The sequence below is a fragment of the Rhinolophus sinicus genome, linkage group LG10 (genome assembly GCF_036562045.2).
Source record: "Rhinolophus sinicus isolate RSC01 linkage group LG10, ASM3656204v1, whole genome shotgun sequence".
NCBI classification, from domain to species: Eukaryota; Metazoa; Chordata; class Mammalia; order Chiroptera; family Rhinolophidae; genus Rhinolophus; species Rhinolophus sinicus.
This window is the reverse complement of record NC_133759.1, coordinates 12,914,589-12,940,099: the sequence shown is the minus strand read 5'-3', so window position 1 is coordinate 12,940,099 and position 25,511 is coordinate 12,914,589. Positions and strand designations below refer to the sequence as shown.

Here is a 25,511-nt window from a genome sequence, read left to right as displayed (position 1 = left end):
TGAGGAAGGAATCAGAAAAATTGAGTCAAAGGACCTACCTATGTCATTAACTCACGGTGATTTGGGGCTGGCCTCTGGTCCTCCTGAACCGCCTTTCCTTTCCTTGTAAAAGGTGGGTTTGGACCCAATTATTTCTGACCACCCACAATTCTGTGATTCTGGGACTAAGAAAAGCAAGAAGGCAAGGGCAAGAGTATATGAGTTCCTTCCCTGGGAAAGGTTCAATTTAATAAGAATAAGAAGAAAAAGAATCAAAATGGTTGCGACCCTTTATCTGAGCTTGCTTTCCCAGGCCTGTGCCGCGAGCTCTGTGGCGGCAATCGTACTAAATCCTCATAAGAATCCTAGCAGGGGAGCACTACTCTTATTCTTGTTTTCCCAATGATGAGACTGAGCCGTAGAGATGTTAAGCAACTTGCTCAAAACCACAGACTATGTTGGGACCCCTGTTGTAGATCTCCGTCTTTGGAGCCCACGTTTCCCTCTGCTTTTGGGAAGCCCAGAGCTCAGAAGCAGAAGATCTGATCCAATGGTGCTCCAGGACCAACCGTCCTTTTCAAATGTGACTTCCTTTATTTAAACACCACCATCACTGCTATTCAGGGTTTTGTTTTGTTTTAGAAACTTCCTTGCTTTCTCCCTATTGTCTTATTCAGCAAAATGAAAATGAATGAATATTTCTTACGATACACATCTAACTTTCTTCTAGAAATGAAAGTGTTTGTCTCTCTACTTTTGTATCTCAAGCCAAAAGAGTTTTTTCCTCTCTTCTTGGGAATCCAGAAATAAGTTAAAATTTAATTAAATGTTTCATGATTCCACAGCAGGAATGAGGATCAAGTAATAACGCAACAACCTTGTAAACAGCCTGAGGCGAACGGCCCCCTCCATGGGTTGTTTGGGCCAACAATTCAGAAGGTTCCCACCACCCACTCTGCTCCTAATGCCTTTCAGTGGTCACATACTTTTCTCTTAAGATCTTAAGATCCCCATGCGCTCACACATTTATTTCCTTTATATGTGCCATTGACTTACCCTTGAATGCCATCCCGTCCTCTGCCTGGAGAGCCCAAGCCTGACAGACTCAGTTCAGACGTTACTGCCCTTGTGTTACTAATTAATGCAAAGCGTGCTTATTTCTTCACTTCTCTGTTCTGCACTCAAAAGTTAAGCACAGAGGCCTGGGTTCACTCATCTTTGAAACTGCTCTGGAGCTGAGCTCACCTGTTGCATATATGCCTGATCAAGGTTTTGAAATATACTGCTTTCATATGTATGTGGCAAAAGCCAAAAAGCTCCCGTGCCCTTTGACCCAGTTATGCCCATGGCATGGAATTTATCCAAAGTAAATAATTGAAGAGGAGAAAGGAAATCACACAGGTGAAAGTACTGTAATATATGTATTTGCTATATATTGGAAATCAGTGATATGTTTATCAACAGAGTAATGGTGAGCAAAATATGATATAGCATCTTAGTGGGATGTGGTTCATTCTCTACTTGATTAAACAAACATACTGACCGCCAGGGACGGAGGTATCAGAAATACAGCAATGAGGCAGATGACTTTCATGAGGACACAGCCGGGCAGTCTTCTAAAGTGATCATCACAAAATTTTACAGAAACAGAGAACTATTTCTGGCCTCATGTCAAGAGGAGAAAAGCAGGTTACAAAATTGTCTGTACATGATAACTGTAACTCTGTACACATGAGGGTATGAACAAGGTCTGGATGGACAAATGATAGTACTGCGTGGTTAGATTGCACGTGACATTCTCTTTAGACTTATTACAATTGTTTCCCAAGCTTTGAAGTTTTAGAGCATCCCAAATGTTCACTGAAAAAAGAAAGCTGCTCCCGTGACGCTGGCTCTCCAGGTTGGCAGTGGCATGAATGATGGGGTTCTCTCCAGAACCAGGGCAGGCTTTGGCCACAAGATGATTGGGAGGGAATGTTCAAGGCAGTCTGGAGGGCTAGGTCAGGGAAGGCTATCAATCTGTATATCCAGGAGTGTCCACTGAGTGCCACTGGAGGAACTAGCCTTCTCTGTGTCTGGGCTACACAGGAGCCCGCAGGCTCCTCCAAGCTTTGTGGACACCACTGCTTAAGCACAGTGCCAGGTGGGTAGCACGCTGAAGTCTGGAACCCAGATAAGCATGTTGGGACCTATAACAGTTGGTGGCTGGTTCCTCATACTGGAAAGAATGCTACCCATGTGAAAAGTACCATTATTCTACAAATGAGAAAACTGAAGCTTGGTTGGCCCTAAGCTACCCAGTGGGCAAGTGACAGAGCTGGGATTGGAAACCATCCCTTCTCAGTTTGGGCCAGGGTTCTTTCTATTTCTCCCTTTAGGCCCAGGAGCATGTGGAGATACATGGGCCAGATGGGAGAGACCTGGATGACAGGCTGGGGGCAGTCCTTTGGGAAGAGCCAATGGGGAATCTGTTGGGGGGACAGCATGATGGAGGGTCTCATAGGCCAGGCATTTGAGGTTGGACTCAGTGTCGTTGGCAGTGGAATCTTTGTAGGTTTGGGGACATGATAGAAGGGGTTTAAGGAAGAGGAGGCTGGTAAAGCGTGGTGGCTAGTGTAATTGGAGAGGGGGCTGGGCCAGATACATGGGAAAGACGGTGGGTAGCTCTTGTTCTGTCTGGTCAAAACAGAACCCACCCCTCCAACTTCTTGGAAATAATGTCTCGCTGAACCTGTAGCCATGAGACTGGAAATGGAAGCTGCCATCTTATCTGTGTCTTTCCCGTGGATACTACCACCTGGTCTAGGGCTGCACATTTTATGCAAACTTAGCCAATCAGAGACCTTCCCTGGGAGTTTTGACCTTGAGACCAGAGAGGAACGGATCTCAGTCCTTTTCTGATGACAAAGCCGTGTTATGTGAGTCTGGGAGCTCTGTCACCACTTAGAGATTTGGGAGTCAGAGAGAGAGGAAATTCCAGCTACATTCAAGCCCTAGTTTCCACACTCTGAGGGTTCAGCCACTCCCTTGCCAATGCCACAATATAAACAATACTCACCACCTCCCTTTCAGCTAAGCTAGTCTGAGTTGAGCTTTTGTCATTTGTAAACAAAAAAGTGCTGACTTTTACAATATGAGACATGACTACCCTTTATCATTCAAATTTTGAGCACAATTCTCAAAACACCTTCGGGTTGTTTTGGAGACATTGGGCCCATCAATTCTTGCATGTAAGAAACAAACAAACAAACAAACAAACAAACAAACAAAATCTGTCTTCATTATATAATGTCAGACTCAAGAACTCCAGGCTCTCTGTAGGGACAAGGCTTTAGGGGTATCTCTTCAGAGAGCCATGGATGTCTCGCCATCACTGGTATAGTGAGTAAAATTGCTGCTCAGAACACTTTCGCGTCTGCTCCTTTGTGATTCAGGTGAGGAGAAACTGGCTTGGACAGAACGACAGCACAGGACAGCCAGGCATTTCCTATACAGGTGGTAAAGATATCTTCTGAACTTCTCTCCAGCAAATGCATAGATAAAGGGATTGAGGCAACAGTGGATAAATGCAATTGTCTCAGTCATATTGAGGGCCAATTTCAGATCCCTTTTCGTGTCACAATTGGGAAAGAATTCACAGAGATTGAGTGTCTCCAAGAAAATCATAACGTTGTAAGGTGTCCAGAAGAGGAAAAACACAATGACCACCAAAAAGATAAGTTTAATGGCTTTAGCTTTCTTGTGGTTCTTGCAGGAGATCAGTGTCCGCGTGATTCTGAAGTAACAGTAACTCATAATGAGCATGGGCAGCAAGAAGCCAAGAATATTTGCTTCCGCATTGCGGAGCATGGGCCAGATATCCTGCAGGACCTCGGGGTAGTCCCCCAAGCATTCATTTTCCTTATTTTTGGTGAACATGAACTGGGGTGCTGCCACCAAGATGGCTGCTGCCCAGACGCCTAAGCTGATGGTGACGCCATGCTGTATGGTCCGGTTGTTCAGGGAGCTGGCGGCCAGGACGATGGCCCGGTACCTATCGATGCTGATGATGGTGATGAAGAATATGCCTCCAAAAAAGCCAATGAAGAAGAAGGCGGTAGTGAGTTTGCACACAGCATTGTTAAAGCCTTCATCAGTTATCAGATAGTGAACCCAGAAGGGCAAGGTGGCTACAAAGAGCAGATCGGACAAGGCCAGGTTCAGGAGGTAAATGTCGGTGATAGTCTTGGGCTTCTGGCTGTGGTTGAGGGCACATATCACCAGCAAATTTCCCAACAGACCAAAGAGAAAGACAACAGAGTACGCTATGGACAGGAAGGCAGTCCCGAAGGCCACAATGTCCCCCAGGTCACAAGCCTCTGCACTCTCATCGTACTGAAAGTCTTCTGTAATTGATTCAAGAGCGGGCATGGTGAGGGCCTGTATCAGAAAGGAAAACAAGGAACAGCATTGAGTTCTCCGTGTAACAAAGGTGGAATTCTGTCTGGCCCCCCACACCGGCAGGCTGGAGGAAACAAGTATTAGCTGGTGCCTACCCAGGACATTTCCCGATCACACACATGCCGTCGCGTTGAATCCCTGTGACAGTCTCTGATGGAGGCTAGAACTGACTCCTTCGGCAGAAGAGGAAGCCAGGTCTCTGACAGGGACTGGCCCAAAGCTACACAGTCAGCGGCTAGATGGCATTGGAATCTAGGCCTTTTGAAGTGTGAGACAAACCTCTTTTTTTCCTGATTTTTCAAGTTTGTCCAGAAAGTAACTAGCTTTATCAGGGTGTGGGTAGGGGAGACAGGACCATGGGCAGGGAGGTGAAGGGGTGGGATGGTGGGGGCTGCCGCCATAATTCACACTCCTAGTCCAAACTTCTCTAAAGCACTTCTCCACCCCCTTCCCTTCTTCCCACCTCCTCCACTCTCTGGGCCCTAATCGCTTGCATGAAGCTGAGACTGGAGAGAAAGAGAGACTGCAGACCCTCTCCAGAGCCCCGAGCAGACTCACACCCAGAGGCCCTCATCTTTGTTTTGCGGAGCCATTTGGGAAACCTCAACCTCTCAGCAAGTCCTTCTCTTCCTTAAGGGATACGACACAGTCACACGCTCTACGGTGACTACCTTGTCTTGGTTTGCCCAGGACTTTTCTGGGTTTAGCACTGACAGTCTCCTAAGTCGGAAACCCCTCACTTCCAAGCAGACCCAGATGGTCGGTCATCCTACAACTCCTAGTGAAAAGGAGGTGTGGCCATCATATGGGCCATTGTCACCATGAAAGGGCTGATTGATCCATGATGGAGGGCTGTACTCAGCCAGCCCTCGGCGCTGGGCCTGGGTGGCTAACGAACCAGATAATTACCAGCCACACACTTCGCTTTGGCGTGGCTTTCTCCACTCTGATTTCCTGTTTCCTTCTAAACAAACATGAAAAGAGAAGACATCTCTGCCCAGGTTGGGAAGTAACACTTGTCCCATTCCCCCTTCTCCTCCCAGCCGGGACTCGCTCCTTCATTCTAGAGGCTGAAAGCGCTGCCCTCTCGCCCTGGTCCTCGGGGACCTTCTCGTCTTTCTTGTGATACCACAGAAGTGGCACTTTAGAAACACCAACTGTATGCCGAGCACACCTCTTGGTTGTTACTGCCTCCCTTCCCACCACAACTGAAAGCAAAGCTCATGCTTCTTTAACCAAGGGAGTGTCCACACCTTACTGCTTCCTTTTCAGGTTGGTTTCACCAAGACAGCGTCTCTACCAAAGTGAGGGCCCGCCCAGCCAGCGCTTTGCTGCTCCCTTCCCAGCCTCGGCTCTGTGTCCTGGCCCATCTCTGCATCTGACCCAGACCCTTCCAGAAGTAAGTGAGCCTGGGCTCTGACCTGGGCTATGTCAGGCCGGGATGGAGTTCTCAACCCCAGGGAAAGTCTATGCTTTCTTTGCTTTAGGCTGCATTTCCGTTTTCTCAGAGAGGAATCTCTGGCTGATACCTGAACGGATACCGTTTAAGTTGGACCATATAAAATGGCTGACAGGCACCATTTATGAACCACACAAATGCTGGTTTCAAGTGGCACAACTTGAGATATGGGGAGACAGAGGAATTGCTACTTGGTGCAGGGGGCTTGTTACAGATGCATAGCTTCCCAGACATGCAAATCAGAAGGCAAACAGTCCCGCCCTTGGTAGTCATAAGTCAAGGATCCGCTCTCTCTCCTTCCCACAGTGAAAGGAACGAGTAAAGCTGATCTCGAGAGGAGGTCAAAGCCACTAAAAATCATTTTGCATCTTTTTAAGTACCTGTGCTCAGTCCTGCAGCCCAGGAACTTCGTGCTTTTGGATTGGTTTGCTTTGCCAAATCTGCATGAGGTGGGTTTGATTTCCACTCTTGGCACTGTCCCTTACACACAGGGACCTCCTGAAAATCTTCAGACAGATGTCCCTGAGTCACTGAGGAAGGAGAACAGGGAGGTGGTCAGGAAGGGTGAGGGCTGCAGACTCGGGCACTCCTGAAATTGCATCCCCTGTCTACCCTCTCTGGCTGAGTGACCTTGGGTGAACTTGGAACCTTTCAGCCTGACATTCCCCACCTGCAAGATTGGGGTTCATTCTCATGCCTGCCCACAGAGCTCTTTTGAGGCGAGCACCTGGCACCGTGCATTGCATTCAGCAGGCACCTACTAAATGCATTAGGTGAGGAAGTGGAGGCATTTTAGAATCATCCAGGCTGCCTGTGGACTCTCATGGTTCACTCCCACCCTAGACATTGTGGAAATTTGGTCTGTAAAGGTTATTTTATTTATTTTTCCTCTCTGAAATAAAAATATAACTTTTTTTCCAGAACTTTTTTGGGGGAGGAGGAGCGAGTAAGCCAACCTTCACTGAGCTTTTACTAAGCTGTCAGGCTCGTTGCAGTTAGTCCCCCCTGCAATTCTGAAGAGAAAATCCCATGTTTAATTCACTGCCCTGCTGAATGGCCCAGGGATATCCACGTTGAGAGGAAGGGAAAGGCTGGGACCAGCAGGTGAAGAAGGTGGAGACGGTTAGAAATAAACAGCTGACTGCAGGGCTGAGTGGCAGGGAGGTCCAGATCCAGCCCCTCACTTGCTGGGTGCCCTGGCTCGGGGCTGCCACATGCACAGGGATACTTTCTCCAACTGGCACCAAGACGACAAATAAGCCAGAGGTGGTCCTGGTTGGGGGGCTTCAACATCCACTCAGCAAAAGTGTAAGAAGTCGCCACAGGCACTGGGTTCATCAGGGGGCACATGGAGAGACGAATCGGGCAGAGTCTCAGCCATGGACGGGCTGATCATCTCAGTGGGGAAAGTTCCCATAGACAAAGACTTCGATAAAGACAGAATTCAGAAGTGCGTCAATTCATCCTCTGCAGGTGGAATGTGATTCCAGGTATGCTATGGGAGGGATGATGTCACCTGACCGTTGGTCTCATTGCTTATCGAGAGCAAAATGGCTGATCAGGGCCATATCAGTCCAACTTGGGACTACTACCTGCCATCCAGACAATCCACTCAGGTGAAGGTTCAGCAATATCCACCAATCTCGTTCTGGCTCCCTGGTGGCTCAGAGTCCTCAGCAAAGACCCCCAGAACTGTCCCGATCTTCCACTGCTCTGCCTGAGCTCTTGCACAGTGCTGTGCACAAAGGAGGTGCTTACTCAGCATATTGGGGTCCCCTGTTATGAACAACTCTGCACCACACTACGGAGGACGGAATGGGAGGGACAGCGCTTTCAGTGAGCTCCTCATAGCCTAACACAGTCACCAGCAGCATGTTGTACATGCTCCATAAGTGGTAGCCAACACATAAAAGGGTTATTATCTCTACTTTGGGGGCAAGTAGATGCACTCAGAGAGGGTGAGTAACTTGCTTAAGGCCACACAGCTGGCATGTGGCAGGGCTGCAGTTTGGGCCCAGATGTGTCCAGTCTCAGCATTTTTTCCAAGCTTTGTATTACATCTCTTTCCCATCCCGTTCACCCCAAAACTGGGAGTTCCTAAGAGAACAGTGTGCTCTTTAGTTCCGTAGGCCACTGTTCAACAGAGGGAGAGATCTGGTACAGAGCAAATGCATGGGAATATTTGTAGGAGGATAAATATTGTACCCTAGGCCTTCATCCCAAGGAGTTCCATGGGGGTGAATGGTGACAGCAGGCCTTCAATTGCCCCATTCCTAGAGGTGCTCACAGGTGTCCTTTCTGATCATGGGCCAGGGGCTCTTGGACTCTGACAGCTTAGCAGGTCCCTAGTGTATTGAATGAATGAATGAATGAATAAATGAGTGAATGAGTGAAAGGCCTAGGGAAGTGAACGAAGGAAAACATCAGCCTTGCATTGCAGAGCCCCAGGAGACAAGCACAGGCCCACCAGCTCTTCACAGTGAGAAAAACACTTAGAAAGCACAGCTGCTCGTCTCAACACACTCAGATGCTGGGCTATGGAATGTACGGTAGCTGATCATGAGACAGATATCAGCACCAGCAATTTCAGTTCTCTCTTCTGTGCAAATGTCAAGGCCTCGCTGCTGCCTGGACTGTGTGACTTGGCGGTGGCCCAGGGTCTTACATGGCTGGGAAGGGGATTTGCCGTCTGTCTGAGGGCTCAAGCCAGTTCAAACCTAGTCTTGTGAGAAGCCAGCCCCAGAGCTTGTGAGGGCATTGTTTATGTTAGAAATGTAAAGATGAGGACTTTTCCTTCACATAGTTATTCTGCTGAACTTGACAACTTTAATCAAGGGAACCTTTCAGGAAGGATGGGCCCGAGCTGGATGGACCTTCTATTTCTGGATCCTCTGAGACGTCCAGGGATTGGGGATGAATGTGAAGGTAGGGCCTCCTGGCAGCAGATGGGAATAGGGCCTGTCCTGGAGGGTGGCCTTCAGGGGAGATCCAAAGGCTTCCAGGGATCAAATTGGCTTTCACTCAGGCTGGACACTGGCTTTCTGGGCCCCTGAGGACACCAGAAACCAAATGCAAGAATCCAATGAGATAGCCTTTGCAGTGCCTACTCAGCTAGGTTTCATACAGACAGGGTTGCAAGAGAAAGGGTGCGTGCCTGGGGGAAGCGCTAACGCAGGCACCGCCAACAGAGGCTGCACTGCACAGCTCAGGGCGGAAGCCAGCAGGAACGCGACCCCCAGGCTGTTCTCAGGCCTTCTCACCCTCTTCTCCCTTAAGTCAAACTTTTACTCAATGGTGTTGAGTCGGGAGGGTTTGAGCTGAACCTAGAAGCAGAGTTTTGTGTGCACACGCGTTTCATACCCAAATAGAAATGAATTTTGTAGGACCTGCTTTAAAAAGAAACCACCCGCTCGCCTCCCCGGCCGATTCTTTTCTACTTCCTCTGGCCCACTTCCTTTTCTCAGGCCCACTCGTTTATTTTTTAACTTTGTTTTTATTTTTGGTCATGTTGCCCATTGTTTCCAATCAGCTTCCCTTTTTTATACTTCCTCTCTCATTAGGTGGCCCATATCTATTGTCTTCTTCCGTCTGATATTGCGGACGTACTCCTCTGTCTTTTGGCTTCAAGTGCTGCTTACTGCTTTTTAGATCCAGTGCGTCTATTATTGATTTTTTTCAAACCTTCCTTGGTCTCTGTTTATGGCTTTTTAGGCCCTTGAGTGAAGACTGGGTTTGAGGTTCAGTCAAGAAAATTGTGAGGTTTAATTTTTTTCCTTTGGACCAAAGGAAAGTAGAGAATTGCTTGAGCCCTGATACCAGCTTTCCCTGTGGGGATCCCACGTTGCCGTTGATGGCCCAGAACCTGAGATTATCCTCAGAAGGCCCCAGTTGACAAGGAGCACATGCCTACTAACTGTCATGCTCCATGTACAAGCTCCCCTTTATTTCTCTATACGCCCCCACGTGAGCACTGATTACCTCCACCCTTTCCACTCCCCACTCTACAAATTAACCAACAGGGGTTCAGAGAGATTTGGGAAACTTGTTCAAGGGAGCAACAGAGTCAGGATTTCAACTCAGATGCATCGCTGCACAAAGCCCTGCTCCCTGCCCCACATGATGTGCAGGTTACTGCAGGACATGTCTCTAGGACTAGAACTAAAAACTGGGAGTCCTAACACACCTTGAAAAGAAGATGCTTCATGATGCAAGTCTCACTCTTCTGCGTTTCTCCCTGCTGGTCTCAGAAGCTGCTAGGCGGATCTCCGTGAAACACTGGGTAGGAAATTGAGCATGGGGCTCTCATTTACCTCTCCAGCTGCAGCTAGGTGGTTCTCACGGCCCGATGCCCAGAATCTAGCTCTTATCAATGCTGGTGAGAAAATCAGGACCCTTTTCTCTGGAGAAGAAATAGCTGAAGGCTGAAGGGTTGGCTTGTGTCCTGCCCGCAAATATATGCTTTTCAGAGCCGTGTACTTCATAAGGGCCCATACACCCCACGATGGCTGGGAAGCTGGGAAGCTCACTCCCAGTTCTGCCTCAGTTTCTTGATGTGTCCAATGAAATCCTTGGAGCAGACCATCTCTAAGGGACTGGCCAGCTCTGGCATGCTCAATTTTTCAAATAGAACTGAACAGAAAGAAGTATTTTTAAAGATCAACGTGAGTCCTGGGTCAGTGAAAGTGTGGCCTAGTGTCAACAGAAGGGGTTCCCCAGCAGCCTGCCCAGGAAACGTGAAGCTTCTGGGCGTGAAGACTGCCAGCGAGCATGCAGATGAGATTCTGTTAGGATGCAGGGAGAGCTAAGGCCGAGAAGATAGAATAGGGGCAGATGGAAGGGCCTTGAGTTGCACGCTAAGGAGCTCTTGAGGCACATTTTACCACTTGCATCCCACCCCCTGGGCAAGTAGATGAGTGGATCTGTATTTCTGTAGCAGAGTTCACCTAACACAACATGCATGACCCACACGCCAGTGTTTACATGAGGCCACACGCACGACTCAAGCCCAAACCAGCCGCAGGAGAAAACCTGTACCTGACAGTGAAGCCTCTGCTGAAGGAGCCACCCCTTACAGAACCCGCTTTGTCCTTCCCTTTTCAAAGCACTTTGTGGTGTTTACTTATCTCTGCCAAAGTAAACTATGAACTGTGGAAAGGAAATGCTTCACACGGCTTTTTAAAAAAACAATAGAAGAGATGGAATTGTTAATGAATTCATTATTTATTAAGCCAATATCAATTACGTATCTTTACCATCTGCTAGCGTAAGGAAAAATTAAAAGGAAAAATAAGAGGCTTAAAAATATGGGAGGCGATTCCGTCTGCCGCCTTTTCCCTAGTGTGTTTGCCTTAGAAAACTTGTCCTTCTCAGCTCTCTCCTCTCATTGAACCGTGGTTATAGATCCTTTTGAAAATGTGATAGGTTCTGCCCTCAGCTTTATGACCCAGGCATGTCTTTCTCAAGGAGAAACACCGTGTTTCATCAATTTGATGTGTAAACATCAAGAGACAGCACCCTATTCTCCCAACTTCTGTGGTGCCTAATGTGGGTGCGTGGGTGCATTGCTCCAAGTTGCAAAACTACCGACGATCAGAAAGATAGGAGAAGTTATTTCTTCTCTGGACAAATCCCATCAGCTAACACTAATGGGGACTTCAATTGCCATCGGAAAGTTAGGGTGAACTCTGTGTGACTGTCAAGTTCTCTGACTTGAGGACTGGTTATTGTTTATCTTGCAAAGGCGTATAAGGGGTTATATCGGCTTGGCTGTATAATACGGTGAGTATTTATTTATTTATTTTATCTCTTAGTGGATTGTCAAGTGATATACATCGTCTTCTGGTCAAATGTTTATTTCATAATAAAAGTGTTTTCTCTTTCTACTCTCTTTGTGGAGAGATTTTCCTAGGTTGGAGAAGATTTTGTTTTTAATCATATTTTCCCAACATGAGGCACTGTGCTAAATTCTGGGGAGGTAAAAAGGTTTAAGATACAGTCTCTGTAACTTTTTATTATTGTTTAGTAACAATATAAGAAAAGTTATGGGAAACCCAAGAATAGGACCATTCAAGCTGAGTCTTAAAGGCTGGGAGGATCTTCCAGGAAGGCAAAGATAAAGACAGGAATTGGGGATTGGAGCTGAAGCCAGAGGCCCTGAGGGTCTGCACGTGGGCAGCTCTCCTGGGGCCCAGGCCAGGCAGAGAGGGCGTGAAGGAATGTACTAGAAGCAGGAGGACATGAGGATGGTGGCGTTAGGGGGGGCCGGCTTGTCTCTGGAGCATTCAGGAAAAGTCCAGTTCAATCTGAGTGGAGGAGGCTTCCTGTAAGGATGCAGAGAGAGCCAAGACCGAGAAGGTAGAAGAGGGGTAAGCAGAATGCCCTCAAGGAACTCTAAGGAGAAATTATAAATGACTTTGAAATAGGCAAAAAAGAGAAAAAAATGACTGGTGTCCTATCGAGCACACCCTTTGGGACCTTTGTTGTCTGAGCTAATTGACTGCTCTGTAAGTTGTGGGAGACTGACGGCAATGAGATGATTCTCGTTCATGGAAGTGGAAATTGTGTCTGGTGGAGGCGCACTGGACAACCGCCTGGCAGACAGGGACCAATTTTGCACTTATCTGTGAATTCAGCCCGGCGTTTCTGGAAGGACGTCATCCATGTTGTTGCTGAGGCTGTGGTCTGTCCATCCCCGTTGCTGTATAAGATGCCACCATGTGAGAGCTCCATGGGGACTATCATTCTACTGTGGACACACCCCAGCCGGCTCTCAGTTTGGGGCCACCGTGAACAAGGCTGCCATGCACATTTGTGAGTCTGCGTCTACATCTCCTACAACATGGATGCATTTTAAAAACGCAGGCCAAAAAGCAGACCCTTGCATGAAACCACATGTGTGACAGGAAAGAAGCCGCAGGATGTCCCAGAGCCCAGTGATAATCCATATTGTTTAGGGCTGCATATCTAGGCGGTACCATCACAAGAACAAGCAAAGAAGGAAGGCTCATAAAAGTCAGGATCATGGCGACTTCTGGGCGGGCAGTGGTGGTGGTCAAGATGAGGTGGTAGAAGTGCCCACTGTGGCTGGAGAGCTACAAGAATTCCAGCCCTTGCAGTGGCCAGTGTAGTCTGAGCCCCCAAGGCGGGCAGTCAGGCAGGTCGAGGTCCAGCGGAAGCCTCGACCTTCCCTTGGCTCTCCTGGGCAGCCTTAGTGATGCAAGAGAGCGCAAGCCCATGGGATTCCTGGACCGTGCTTCTGGGAATCAGAACAAGTCCTCGGAATGGTCAGCGAAGACCTGGCCTGTGCCACCTGGCTGCACTGCCTGATAACTGTGACCCATGATGGGACAGCAGGCGTTCCCCTCCCTGTCGAGCTCATCCACGGCAGGTGCTGGTTTGAACATATTCCAGGGGGAACATTTGAGCTTGATGATTACAGGGGTAGCTGAAGACTCTTCCAGGTCAGAGGTTGGGCTGGGGAGGGAGCAATCAAATGCACCCGTCCCCGGGGAGTCTTGGAGGCCAGGGTATCTGACACTGCTGCCCTTCCACAGCCCAGCCAGGGTGGGAATGGGTGCCTCCTGGGGGATGGGAGGTGGGGAAGGGTTTGGAAGATGGTCCTGCACTGGGTTATCTCTGACCTGTCCCTTCCTTTCCCGCCCATCACAGCCTCATTTGAAAGCAGTCAATGATTTTAATGTGCACAAAATTCCAGAGCCTCAGTTTCCCATAATGACAACATGTATTGTTTCTTGAGCACCAGATATGGGGCCAGGCAGTGTGGTCGGAAATTCATATACCACGCCTTAACCCTCACAGAAACTCAACCTGGACCCCTCACCTGCCTTTGGCTTCAACAGATTATCAACTCACAGCTGATCTCCATTTTAAAAGAAGGACTTGGGCTTAGCAAGGTCAAACACAGATCCAGGGCTTCATTCCAAAGCCAAGCTGTTTCCTCCACCCCATCTGTGAAGCGGGGAGAGTGACAGTTGTTGAGCAGGGTGGGGGGTATGGCTGGCATGTGGCTGACACACAGTCAGTGCTCTCTTCTCAAGGGCATGGCGAAGAGCCAAGTCAGCCTGAGAGCTAAGAGGGATTCAATTGAGATGCGGCTGAGGCTGTTTCCTGCCCTGCATCCAGATATGAATGCACCCAGGACACACACACACACACACACACACACACACAGTGCTCCCCAAGGCCCAGCAGTCAGGTGTCACCTGCCTCTTCTCACAAAGCCCAGAGTCCCCTGAACAGACCCTGGAGCCTGGCTAACCAGGGAACATTTCTTGCCTGCTTTTCACACAGTCCAATCTTCTTCTTTCCTTTGGGTTCAAGTTTGTTTGTTTGTTTACTTATCTAGTTTACCTTAAGTTTTCTATCTCAGGCATTTGAAAAAGGAAAAAACCTTTTTTGGGAGGAAGGAAAATCCTAAATGTCCCAGGCATTTCTCTGGGCTCAGCTGTGGACTTACAAAGCAGACACTGCTGCATTCATTCAGGCTGTAACGGCCAGATAGGAGTTAAGCAATGAGAAATGACAGGTCCCAACCAGTCCTCAGCGAGGGACTCAATACATTTCTTCCCGTCTTTCACCCATAAGGGAATCCACTCATAATTTCCTTCTGAAGACCGTGTTTTCCAACGACACTAAGTGTCCTCACAATGATTAAAACAGCATATGTCAATATTGAACATCAAACTTGTGCCAGTAATTTAGTAATTAAAATCAGTTTCATTATATAATAAATGCAATAGCTGCTCTTTACAAAAACGTAGGTGCACAAAAAAGCATGGAAATAAAAAGAAAACAAAACCAAACTGTCCACAAGACAACTTTCCAGAATCAACCACAGCTAGCTTTTAGCTTTTTTCCATCCAATCTTTATGCATATTTTTATATTCATATTAAATAGATTTATATTTAAAATTCAGATGCTATTCTAAAAGCTTTTTATTATAAAATTTTCAAGTATATGCAAAAGAGAGAACCCCCCATGCACCCATCACTCGGCTTCAACAATTAGTATCTCATGGTCAATATTTCATCTGTTCTCCCCTTCACGTCCTACTGTATCATTTAAAAGTAAATCCAGATGTCATAGCATTTCACTCACGAACAGTTCAGTCTCAAAAAGAATAAGGACTTTAAAAACATAATAATAACTTTAATACTATTTTTCAACATAAAAAATTAACAATATTTCCTCAATATCATCCAGATGCATTTTCAAATGATGCCTTTTAAAAAAAATTAATGTCAAATCACGAGCATTTCTCCGTGCCCCTAAAATATAACTGGGAATGCTTCTAATCAGATTCCATCGTGTTGAGCGTATTGTAAATGATCTGATCACCCTCGACTCCTCAAGCCACTTGGTCACTTAGACTGGAACAGCCTCAGGTACACGGCCTCCCTTGCTGGCAGCATCATTACCCGACTCTGACCTCTGACCACAGTGCCCCGCCCTGCACACCCACAGGTTCTGATCGCCTCCTCTGCACCTACCTGGGCTGGGCGGGGGAAGGGGACGTCTGCAGGTGCCAATCAGCCACCCTGTCCCACGCAGACTCTGTCAGAGAGTACTTCCCTTTTCCTCCCTCTGAGGGCATCTTTATTTGCAGACTTAGCCAATAGTGTCTGGTTTCCTGTGAGGTAGGGTATCTTTAGAAAGTGCGGCGAGCAGACTCAAGCTCCAGCCTGGAGGTCAGCTGACCCCAGGAGGATCTGAATTCGCAAACCGGGAAGACCCAAGCCTGGGGGCAGACCAAGGGGGCGCTGGAGGTGATGATGATTTGGGGGCTGTGTTTCTTACCCCCACATGAGTGGAAGGCAGGGAATAGTGCAGTGCTCTTGAATGGCATGCCTTCAGGCAAGCCAAGAAAGCCTACAGAACGTCAGTTTTCCTGCCATGAAATGGAGACCATTATACTCACTGGACAACTTTGGGGTGCAGATTAAATGATCTACATATTTTCTCCTCAAAATGTGGTCCCAGCTGGGAGTTTCTTAGAAATGCAGCTCCTCAGACCCCTCCCTAGACCACTGAATCTGACTCTCCATGTTAATGAGCTTTGTAGGAGGTTGGTAAGCACGTTGGGTTTGGGAAACATTGACACAGAAGCACCAAGTGAGTGCCTGGCACCTGGTAGAAGCTTCAGGACTGTTTGTTCCCTCACTGCCCTCCTTCAAGGCATTTAGTGGCTACCTATACCCGTCTGTCAGGTTACTGTAAGTTCCGTCTCTGATAGGCACAAGCGTCACCCTTCACAAACTGGCCAGCCTCCTTTCTGCGTTCTCTCTCACTGCTGCCTCTGCTCCAGCCGGACAGGGAGCCACGGCTCCTCCAGGCCACACTCCTGCTCCCTGCCCCAGACGACTTGTTCTAGGCAACACACGTCTCAACCACCAGTGTCCTCACTGCCTTCTCATCGTGTCCTTAGCTGTCTGACTCATATTCAAGGCAATTACTACTTCAGGTCCATCCCTGTGCCAGGGTCTGGCCCCAGTGGACCCTCAGTCCACATTTATTAAATGGTCAGGGACTCCCCCTCCCAGCCCACCTCAAGGCGGGAGCCCCAGCACGGCCTTAGCTCTTGTCCCTGTGGTCTCCTGAGGGCAGGGGTGTACTGTGTACTCCCCACCTTGCCTGCTCCTTAGTCCCCATCACTGCACAGCCAGGACAGAGCTGGGGGCTGGGACTGCAGTGCTGCAGGCTTGGTGACCTGCTGGCATTTGAGGAAGTCCACCACTGGTTTCCTTTCTTTGTCTGCCCCTGGCTTCACTGTTAGACCTTCTTCATTGCCTTTGACTCCTGTCCCATTTCCCCGAGTGCGCCTTTCTGGGATTTGGCCAGAACTTTCTTCTTGTCACACACTCCTCCTGGACAATCTCATCTCAATGTCAGTGACCACCTGTGTGGCCACGTCTCCGTCTCCAGCAGGGCCTGCCTGACCTCCGATGCCCATCCATGTCCCTCTTACCTCTTGTCAATTATACCATCATCCAGTATCCACTCAAAAGCCAGAGACTTCTTTCTAGAGCCCAAACCACCGATAGAAACGCTCCAATAGTTCTGCTCACTGTAGTTCAAGTCCTTGGTGTGTAAGCATGGCCTTCGCATGGTCCTACCCCATTGTCCTTCCCACTGTGCTCTAACCACCTCCAGCTTTTCTGGAGTGACCTGCTAGCTGGTGTGTAAGTGGCTGCTCTTCCCTTCCCACCTCATCAAGCTGGGGGACCTGGAATTCAATTTTACCATCCTTTGAAGCGAACAAGGAGCCTTTACTCATCACCAATGCTGGTGGAAGACAGGAATTAATGACTCATGGCCCAGCCAGCAGCATATTTGTGTCAGTTCCCTTTTCTCCAAAATCCCACAGGGTGATGTGGTAGACCCCGATGGACACCTGTACACGAAGGAGCTGTATGATGGGAAAGGAAGTCAGAGCTTGGGGAAGGTGGCTCTTTATAGCAGGCAGTGGGCAGGCCGAGTTTCTGGCCCTGAGGGACACATTACCTCCACCCTCAGGCTGCAAACGCCACCCTGAGAAATGGCCAAGAAAAGAGCGGTTGGAGCTTTGCACTCATGGCACACTTGGCCAGACAGGGGGGCCTCAGCCACCTTCCCACTCCCACCACACCTCCACAGGCCTCGGTCAAGACGTCTCTGTCTCTGCCCTGGGGCCCTTCTCTTCCCTGGAGCCCTGTCCACCCCTCCCCAGCCCTCTCACTCTGGGTGCTGCCCCATTCTGTATGCCAGTCTTCACTCCTTGTCTCCCCGGCCCCTTTGGTCTCAACCTTTATCTGAGCTGTTTCTTACGAAAGGTAACAGAATGTGCTGTCCCAAAATTATTCCACTTCAACATATCGATTATTTTGAGCTGTAGACACTTGAAAAACAGCACATGTCGGGAGAGGCTTTCTCTAAACTCCTCCTATCTACCTAATGACAGAGCCTCCAAAAGGAATGCAATTGTCATAACTCCCCTCTCTGCGAGTTTCATCAACTAGGACAACTGACTCTTGTCACAGGAGAGATAGAAGTTGACACCACACCCACACAACTTTGTCACAAAGCATCATACCTCCATCTGTTTTCCTAACGGCCCATTCATCTTCCTTGAAAATCACTTACTCTCCCCTAAATTGTCCACATCCCCTCCTGCCTTTTCCCTATTAAACTGGTATTTAAGCCTGAATTCTAAGCCACGGGGAGTAGTTACTCATTTTTCCCTGGGCATCTCCCATCTATACATGAGGTATACATGTTAATAACTTTCTGTTTGTTTTTCTCTTGTTCATCTGTCTTTTATTATGAAGTCTTAGCCAAGACCTCAAAAGGGTAGAGGGAAAATTATTTTTCCTCCCCTACATTTCCTGGTGATTTGGGTGGAAACTTTGAGACAACTCACTCGCTCAGAGCTTGCAGATGGGATCCTGGGAAAATTGGCAGAAGCCAGCAAAGGGGGAAAATTATTTTTCCTCCCCTATGCTTGTCAACAAGTTCTTTATCACCCTCAGTTTCTCTTCTAATTGAGACGGTAACTGCTGACAACAGCCTGATTTCTGTTGGGTAGCGGGATGAGGGTGTGCTGGGCTGGTTTAGAAGCAAGAGCCATGGTGGAGAGGCCATGAGGATGGAGGGACCAGCTGGCAGTGATGGGCACAGGCATACAAGGCAGGTGAGCACTGGAGACTTAGTCTGAGTAAAGTTTTGTGGGAGAAACATGGCCAAGGGAAGTAAGGATACGATTAGGTCTTGAATGCCAGGCTAAGATATTTCCACTTTATGCTACAGGCTGTGGGAAGCTTTGGGGATGACCACAGCAAATCTTTATGCAGCATGGCTGTGTGCCAGGCAATGTTCTAAGTCCTCTATGCATGTGAACACGTGTAACCCAGGGACCCCAGAAGCAGGTACTCTTAGCCTCATTTATAGGTGAAGAAACTGAGGCAAGGAGAGGTCTTGTAACTTGCTCAAGTTCACACAGCTCATACGTGGCACAGCCAGGATTTGAATTTGGTATTTAAGTCTCATGTTCTGTGCCGTGCATTTTCAGTGGGGTAATGTTTCCTCCAAGGGGGTGAAAATTGGTTCTTGTGCTTTATGTCGAAAGCCCAGATAGGCACACAGTATATTAACAGATAGAAAGTATGTCTATGTTGTTAAAATTGCATGAGAGGTGAGTAAGAGTATAATGTCTATTCCAGATAAGAAAAAGCTAGAGTTCATCGCCAACAAACCAGTATCCCAAGAAGTGTTAAATGGACTTTCTTAAGAAGAAGAAGAAGAAAAAAGATAAATATGAATAACAAAGTATCAATAATTACATATCTATCAGCAATTATTTTAAATGTAAATGGATTAAATACTCCAATCAAAAGACACAGGGTGGCTTAATGTATAAGAGAAGAGGATCCTTATATATGCTGCCTACAAGAGTCTCACTTCAGATCAAAAGACACATAAAGACTGAAAGTAAAACGATGGAAAAAGATATTGCATGAAAATGGAAAAAATAAAAAAGCTGGGGTGACAATATTTTTATTAGACAAAATAGACTTTTAAAAAAAGGCTGTAACAAGACAAAGAAGGATCCAGCAATTCCACTTCTGGGTATTTATCCAAGGAAATCCAAAACACTAATTTGAAAACAACATATGCACCCCTATGGTCATTGCAGCGTTATTTACAACAGCCAAGATATGGAAGCAACCTAAGTGTCCATCAATAGATGAATGAATAAAGAAGTGGTACACTTCTGGCTGAACATTACTCAGCCATAAAAAAAGAATAAAATTCTGTCATCTGCAACAACATGGATGGACCTAGCGGATATTACACTAAGGGAAATAAGTCTGACAGAGAAAGACAGTATATGATTTCACATATATGTGGAATCTAAAAAACAAAATAAATGAAGAAACAAAACAGAAACAAACTCATAGAGACAGAGAACATTTTGAAGGTTGCCAGATGGGAAAGTGGTTTGGAGGCTGGGTGAAAAAGGGGAAAGGATTAAGAAGTACAAATTGGTAGTTACAAAATAGTCAAGGGGCTGGAAAGTGCAGCATAGGAAATATAATCAATAATATTGTAATAACTATGTATGGTGCCAGATGGGTACTAGATTTATCAGGGTGATCACTTGTTGAGTTATATAAATATCTCATCACTACGTTGTACACCTGAACTAATATAATATTGTATGTTAATTGTAATTGAAAAATAAAATAAAAAATAAACTTAAAAAACAATATAATGTCTAAAATCTTATTTGGGTATGATGATGAAAAATAGAGGTTGAGAAACCCTCATCTAAGCTGTTAATCAGAATACTCTGCTGCGTCTCATGTTTAAAGCCTAGGGTGACAGTGTCAAAAAAATAAACCAATGGTTGAATGGAGGTGAGGGAAAGCTATTGGAATAAAAGGAAAGGAACTACACGTATCAAATGCTTCTCCATGCCAGGTACATTGCCCATACGTCTTCTTGACCTTCACCTTCAAATTAGGTATTATTATTTCCATTTCCAATGGGAACACGAGGAGAAGAAAGCAATGGGTCCTAGGCCACACAGCTGGAAAAGGGCCAGGTCGGGGCTTGAACTTCCTGAATTGGAATGCAGGCAGAGAGCTCAGTGAGAAGATGAGGAGATGGCAGAGGAGAGAGGAGGGATTGTGATAAAGGAGGACGCACAGAACTGGTAAAAGATTGGACAGATTGAGGAACCAGTGAGCATTCAAAGGCTGTAAGTCAATAGCAATATGCAAAGATCTTTCAGAAGCAGAGAGCAGTTTCTCTTTTCTCTTTTCCCCTTTTATAGAAAGTTAGAAAGTTAGAAAGGAGTAAATCGAGACAAAATAAACTCCATTTACTATTTCCCTCTGTCCTATTTACATTTTTAGCATCATCTGTTGCAATTTCCTAGGCTTGTTTCTTAAATTCTGTTCAACAGTGATCAAAAGCATTCCTCTTTGAACAAAGCTAACAGGACCAGGCAAAGAGTTCCAATGGGAGTAGTTCCCAATGACCTATTTTTTTTTATCATATTAAAAAAAAAATCTGCTCTCCTCCCCCAAATATGGTGCGTTTTCCCAATAACGTAGAAATGACTAATAGAGAATAACGGAAGAACGAGTAAATTAACTACACATTTGAATTATAAAAAAATTTCCATTTTAGCCCTTTGAACTACGTAAGAAATTCGTAGAATGTGTTTCTGTGGCTTTTTGATGTTCTGGAACATTCATTGGCTTTAAGAAAAAAAATTAAGTAATGGTTGTCTCTGGCAAACAATGTCCTTAAAGCAGCTTTTCCTATTGTCACTGTATGGGTGATATAATGCTCAGTACTTAGGGGCAATAATTTCCAGAAATCCTGAGTCACTATCCTTGATCAGCTATTGAAAATAAGCCATCAGTTAAGCCTGCTGCCCAAGGCATAAGGGCACCTACAGGATAATTTTATATGTGGCATCTGTGACTGTAGAAGTGACAGATCTCCTGAATTCATATTTCCAAGAAGATCTTCTTTATTGCAAACACTGTCATTTCAACAACAATACAAACCAAGCCGTTTATAATGAAGTACAAAGGTGAAGGAAGGACTCCAGTAGCAGCCTGTATTAGTCAGCACAAGTGTACCTGGTCCACTTGACCCCAAGAAACTAACACCAGGTAATATTATGGGCTCATATCGTGCTTTGGGGCTGAAGCAGGCGCTGTCCAGCAGAAGACTATAATTGGTCCACAAAACTGAGGGTGGGACCGGGGGTCCAGTGCACCTAAATTAGCTCCCAATAAACTTTCTCAGTTGGATGGACTTGAGCCAAGAATTTAGACACCCCAGGTACACTTTTTAATCCTTTAGACCAATAATTTCCCTGATGTGACTGACACTTGTTTCAAAAGTACATTAAAAGGCACAATGATAGCAAAGACTGTGAAAGAAACAGTTGACCACCTAAATTCTTAGCATTCAGAATATCTGAGATTTGCAGTTGTTTGGATGCTTTTGTCATCGACAACTTGGATGGGATGAAATTGTGGCCGTGGCTCCAGGCGAATACTGGCAAAACCAGACCGGAGGACAGTCATGTTATTCCAGCAAGAAGCCCTCTTCTTAGGCATTTTTATAGATGTCTACTCTCTTACAGCAAAAGAAAAAGAAAGAAAAAAACTCCTGTTATAATAGAACAATCTATATTTTATGCAGAGCCAACCTCTGAGCTACTCATCTCTAAAACAGAACATCAATGTTTATTTCTGCATGAACCAGCTGCCCAAAGAATCAAGGCTGAGTAAATCACAGTGACATTTCTACCCATGTTTGAGGTCATGGTCTGGGTCCCTACGTGGTTGTAGAAGACAGTTATCTGACCGTTTACTGTCCTGCAGACATAGTTGATAAAATGATAGGTCCTCACGTGACAAATTGGCAAGAAAGGAGTGCTTGGTGCCCAGGGGGCAGTGCTGAGTTATTTCACTCATTCGACACACATGTTGGTGATGGAACCTGGAGAAACATTTCAGCTTCGAAAGAGCCAGTAATGCCAGCCTTACTTCAAAATTTCCCACATTCCACTTGGTAAACAGACCTCAGGTTACTTCAGAACCATTAGTGTTTTCACTTCAAACAAATTGGGAATCTCCTCGAATCTGAACTGGGAACAAGCAGGCATAGCTTTCCATATTTTGAAAGGCTTTAAATGGGAAATTTACTCAAACTCCTCTTTTCAAAAGTGTTTTAGATCAGTGATGCAGATTTTGTAAATCTACAATGTCAAGTCAATTTAACCTGCTTGCAAAAGAGGCTAAAAAGGTCTATTTCTTGAAGCCAGTACGTATCCCGTAGCTGAAGTGTATTTCTGGGTTCCATAAAGAAGCCAACATTTGTTGAAGGCAAATGAGTACATCAGCACCATGGCAATAATTCCTGCATTGTGATATCTCTTCCGATGGGGCATGTAGGACGTGAATTAGGCAACAGTCTGTCACATTTTAAAGCTTGTGTGTGTGTTGAACAGTGTGGGTTTTGTTTTTTTTTAAAGTAAATGAAATCCACCTGTGATTCATATGTGAAAATGTGTCTGTCAGAGAAAGACAAACACTGTATGATCTCTCATATGTGGAATCTAAAAACATCAAGCTCAGAGAAATAGGGTGTAGAATGGTGGTTGTCAGGAGCCTGGGGTGGGGGTGGAGTGGGAGAAACGGGGAGATATTGGTCAAAGGGGACAAATGTTCACTTATAAGATGAACACTTTCTGGAGAATCTAATGTACAGCATGGTGACTACAATTAACAGTATTGTCTTATACACTTAAAAGTTGCTGTGAGAGTAGAGGTTTGATGTTCTCACCACAAAACAACAAAACGGTAATTACGTGAAGGATATGGTAACTAACCTCATTGTGGTAAACATTTTGTAATATAGATGTGTATCAAACCCTCACACTGTGTACCTTATACTTACACAATGTTATAGGTCAGTTACATCTCAATTAAGCTAGAAAAAAAAGAAATACTTGGGCAAAATGTGCCTGTCATTTTTCTCCAGGAGTCTCATTTGGGTTGAATTATTTCTAAAGCTCAGTAGGCTGAGGCGGATAGGTTAAAGGATCACTGCAAACTAAGCAAACATGTCCCTTTAGTCCAAAAAACAAGTCGTCATTTGCATGTGCTGTTTTGCATTGCACTGTATGCACACCATGCATCAGAGCATGACTCATGTGTTCAATCACTCCCCAGGTGTTTATTAAACACCTACTGCAGGCCGTACCTGTGCTCAGGGCAGCACAAAGATTAATGGGGCAGGGTCTCTCCCCTAACCCTCCATGGTCTCTGTTTGGCTTCCACTCTTCAAAGTTGCAAAAAGAGACAGTGCAGGGAATGGGAAGCCATAGGCAGTTATCAGAAGGGTACAGCAGTGGCCTGTCTTGCCTCTGTCCACCACGCTCTGTCTTTCCCTTCCTGGGGTCTCTGCTTGTCCCCCAGCATGCTGCAAGGCCATGGGCATCAGGCTGGGCAACCGATCAGCAGACACAACGGCCCAGCCAATGGACAACCTTTGGCTGAGGGACACCCCTTCTTTCACTGGTTTCACTCAAAGCATATAGCTTTGTTGACAAAAACAGCTGTGGCAGCTGCCTTTCTTGGGAGGGAAGTGGTATGTGCAGGTGAAGCCAGAAAGCCTTTGGGTTATAGTTTTGTGACAATTATTTGGAGTCACATTGTCCTGGTTCAAATCCTGACTCTGCCACTCAAGCTGTGTCACCTCAGTCAAGTTATTTCTCTGAGCCAGACTTTCCTTATTGTGAAAACCAGGACAATAAAACCCATGGGGCACAGCTGGTGTGAGGATTAGGAATGACACTTGTAAAGTGCTTCTCACTGTATCTGGAATGTGTAGGCCCTCAGGAAATAATTAATACTCAAAGCAAGAAGGTCCCAAATGATGTAATGAGAGTACTAAAAATCTGTGTTCTGGGGACACAGGGAGGAAGGAACACTCTTTTCTTAGAGGTCTTGGTGGATGCATTCACCTGGGCAAGGCATGCCAGGAGAAGGACCATGCTGTCCAAAGGTCAAGAGGGTGAAGGGCTTCCCACATCCGGGAGCTGCTCAATGTGGTCCCCTTCTCCTGGGGGCCAGGGCTTTGACGATGTGCAGCTGCCTTGTCCCCTTAGAACTGTTTTCACTCTTTCTGGTCCTGTTCCATCCCAGGCTGCTCTCTCGGCAAGGATTTTTGAGTGACAGTGACCTTTTCTATTTCACCCTCTCAGGCAATCTTCTCACTTTCCTCCCCAAATGCCCTTTTTGCGATGCTTAGAAAAAATTAAAATCCGAGTGTTACGAACTGAACGTTTGTGTCCCCCCCATAATTCATATGGTAAAGCCCTAACTCCTAATGTAACTTTATTTGGGGCTAGAGCCTCTAAGGGGGTTAAATGAGGTCATAAGAGCAGGGTGCTGATTCAACAGGACTGGTGTCTGTACAAGAGGAAGAGACACCAGGGATGGGTGTGTATGTGAGGACACAGCAAGACGATGGCCATCTGGAAGCCAAGGAGAGAGGCCACAGGTGAAACCAAACCTGCCGAGACCTTGATCTTGGACGTCTAGCCGCCAGAACTTTGAGAAGTAAACTCTGTTGGTTAAGCAACCCAGTCTGTGGTATTTTGTTATGGCAGCTCGAGCACACTAGTACACCAAGTTTGAAGTCAATTAATCAGAGTAGAATTTTTTGCAGAATTTAAGAGCTGACGACCACTAGTCAAAAAGCTAGGTTTGTTTAGCCTGCTTCAGCAAAAGAGGACACATACCAGAGGATCCAGGGAGCGTCTCCATCAGGGGGAGTTGGGAGGTTCTTCTTATAGGATTTGGGCTTGTGCTAGAGGAGTCTCAAGAGGGCCATAGGAGGCAGGCTCAGTTCTGGATCACACGTTGTCACGAAGCAGGGGCATTCGGTAACTGGGTGTCTTAGTACGTTTTACCTAGGAGGTGACAGGATTGAAATAGGCTAGAGTCATCCCTGGGAAAGAGGCAGGATTCACTGATGTTGGCCAGAGGTGGGGGTGTTTAGTCATTTTGTGGTTATGGAATGACCTTGCCTGAGCTTCTGTGA

General features: G+C 46.4%; 1 protein-coding gene across 4 annotated transcripts in view; it reads right to left on the bottom strand.

Moving 5' to 3' along the window:
* Window positions 1-1,381: 1,381 nt before the first annotated feature.
* The window catches only part of CX3CR1 (C-X3-C motif chemokine receptor 1), a 68,993-nt gene continuing 44,863 nt past the window's right edge, over window positions 1,382-25,511 (bottom strand). For 2 of the 4 annotated variants that reach the window (XM_074312590.1, XM_074312588.1), the window contains exon 2: window positions 1,382-4,398. In XM_074312590.1, coding sequence (XP_074168691.1) covers window positions 3,325-4,389 — 1,065 coding nt within the window. In that variant the 5' untranslated portion in view covers window positions 4,390-4,398 and the 3' untranslated portion in view covers window positions 1,382-3,324. Of the gene's footprint in view, window positions 4,399-6,258; window positions 6,409-15,388; window positions 15,546-25,511 lie in introns of those variants that run through there. The other 2 variants (XM_074312589.1, XM_019727588.2) reach the window with 2 other exon arrangements.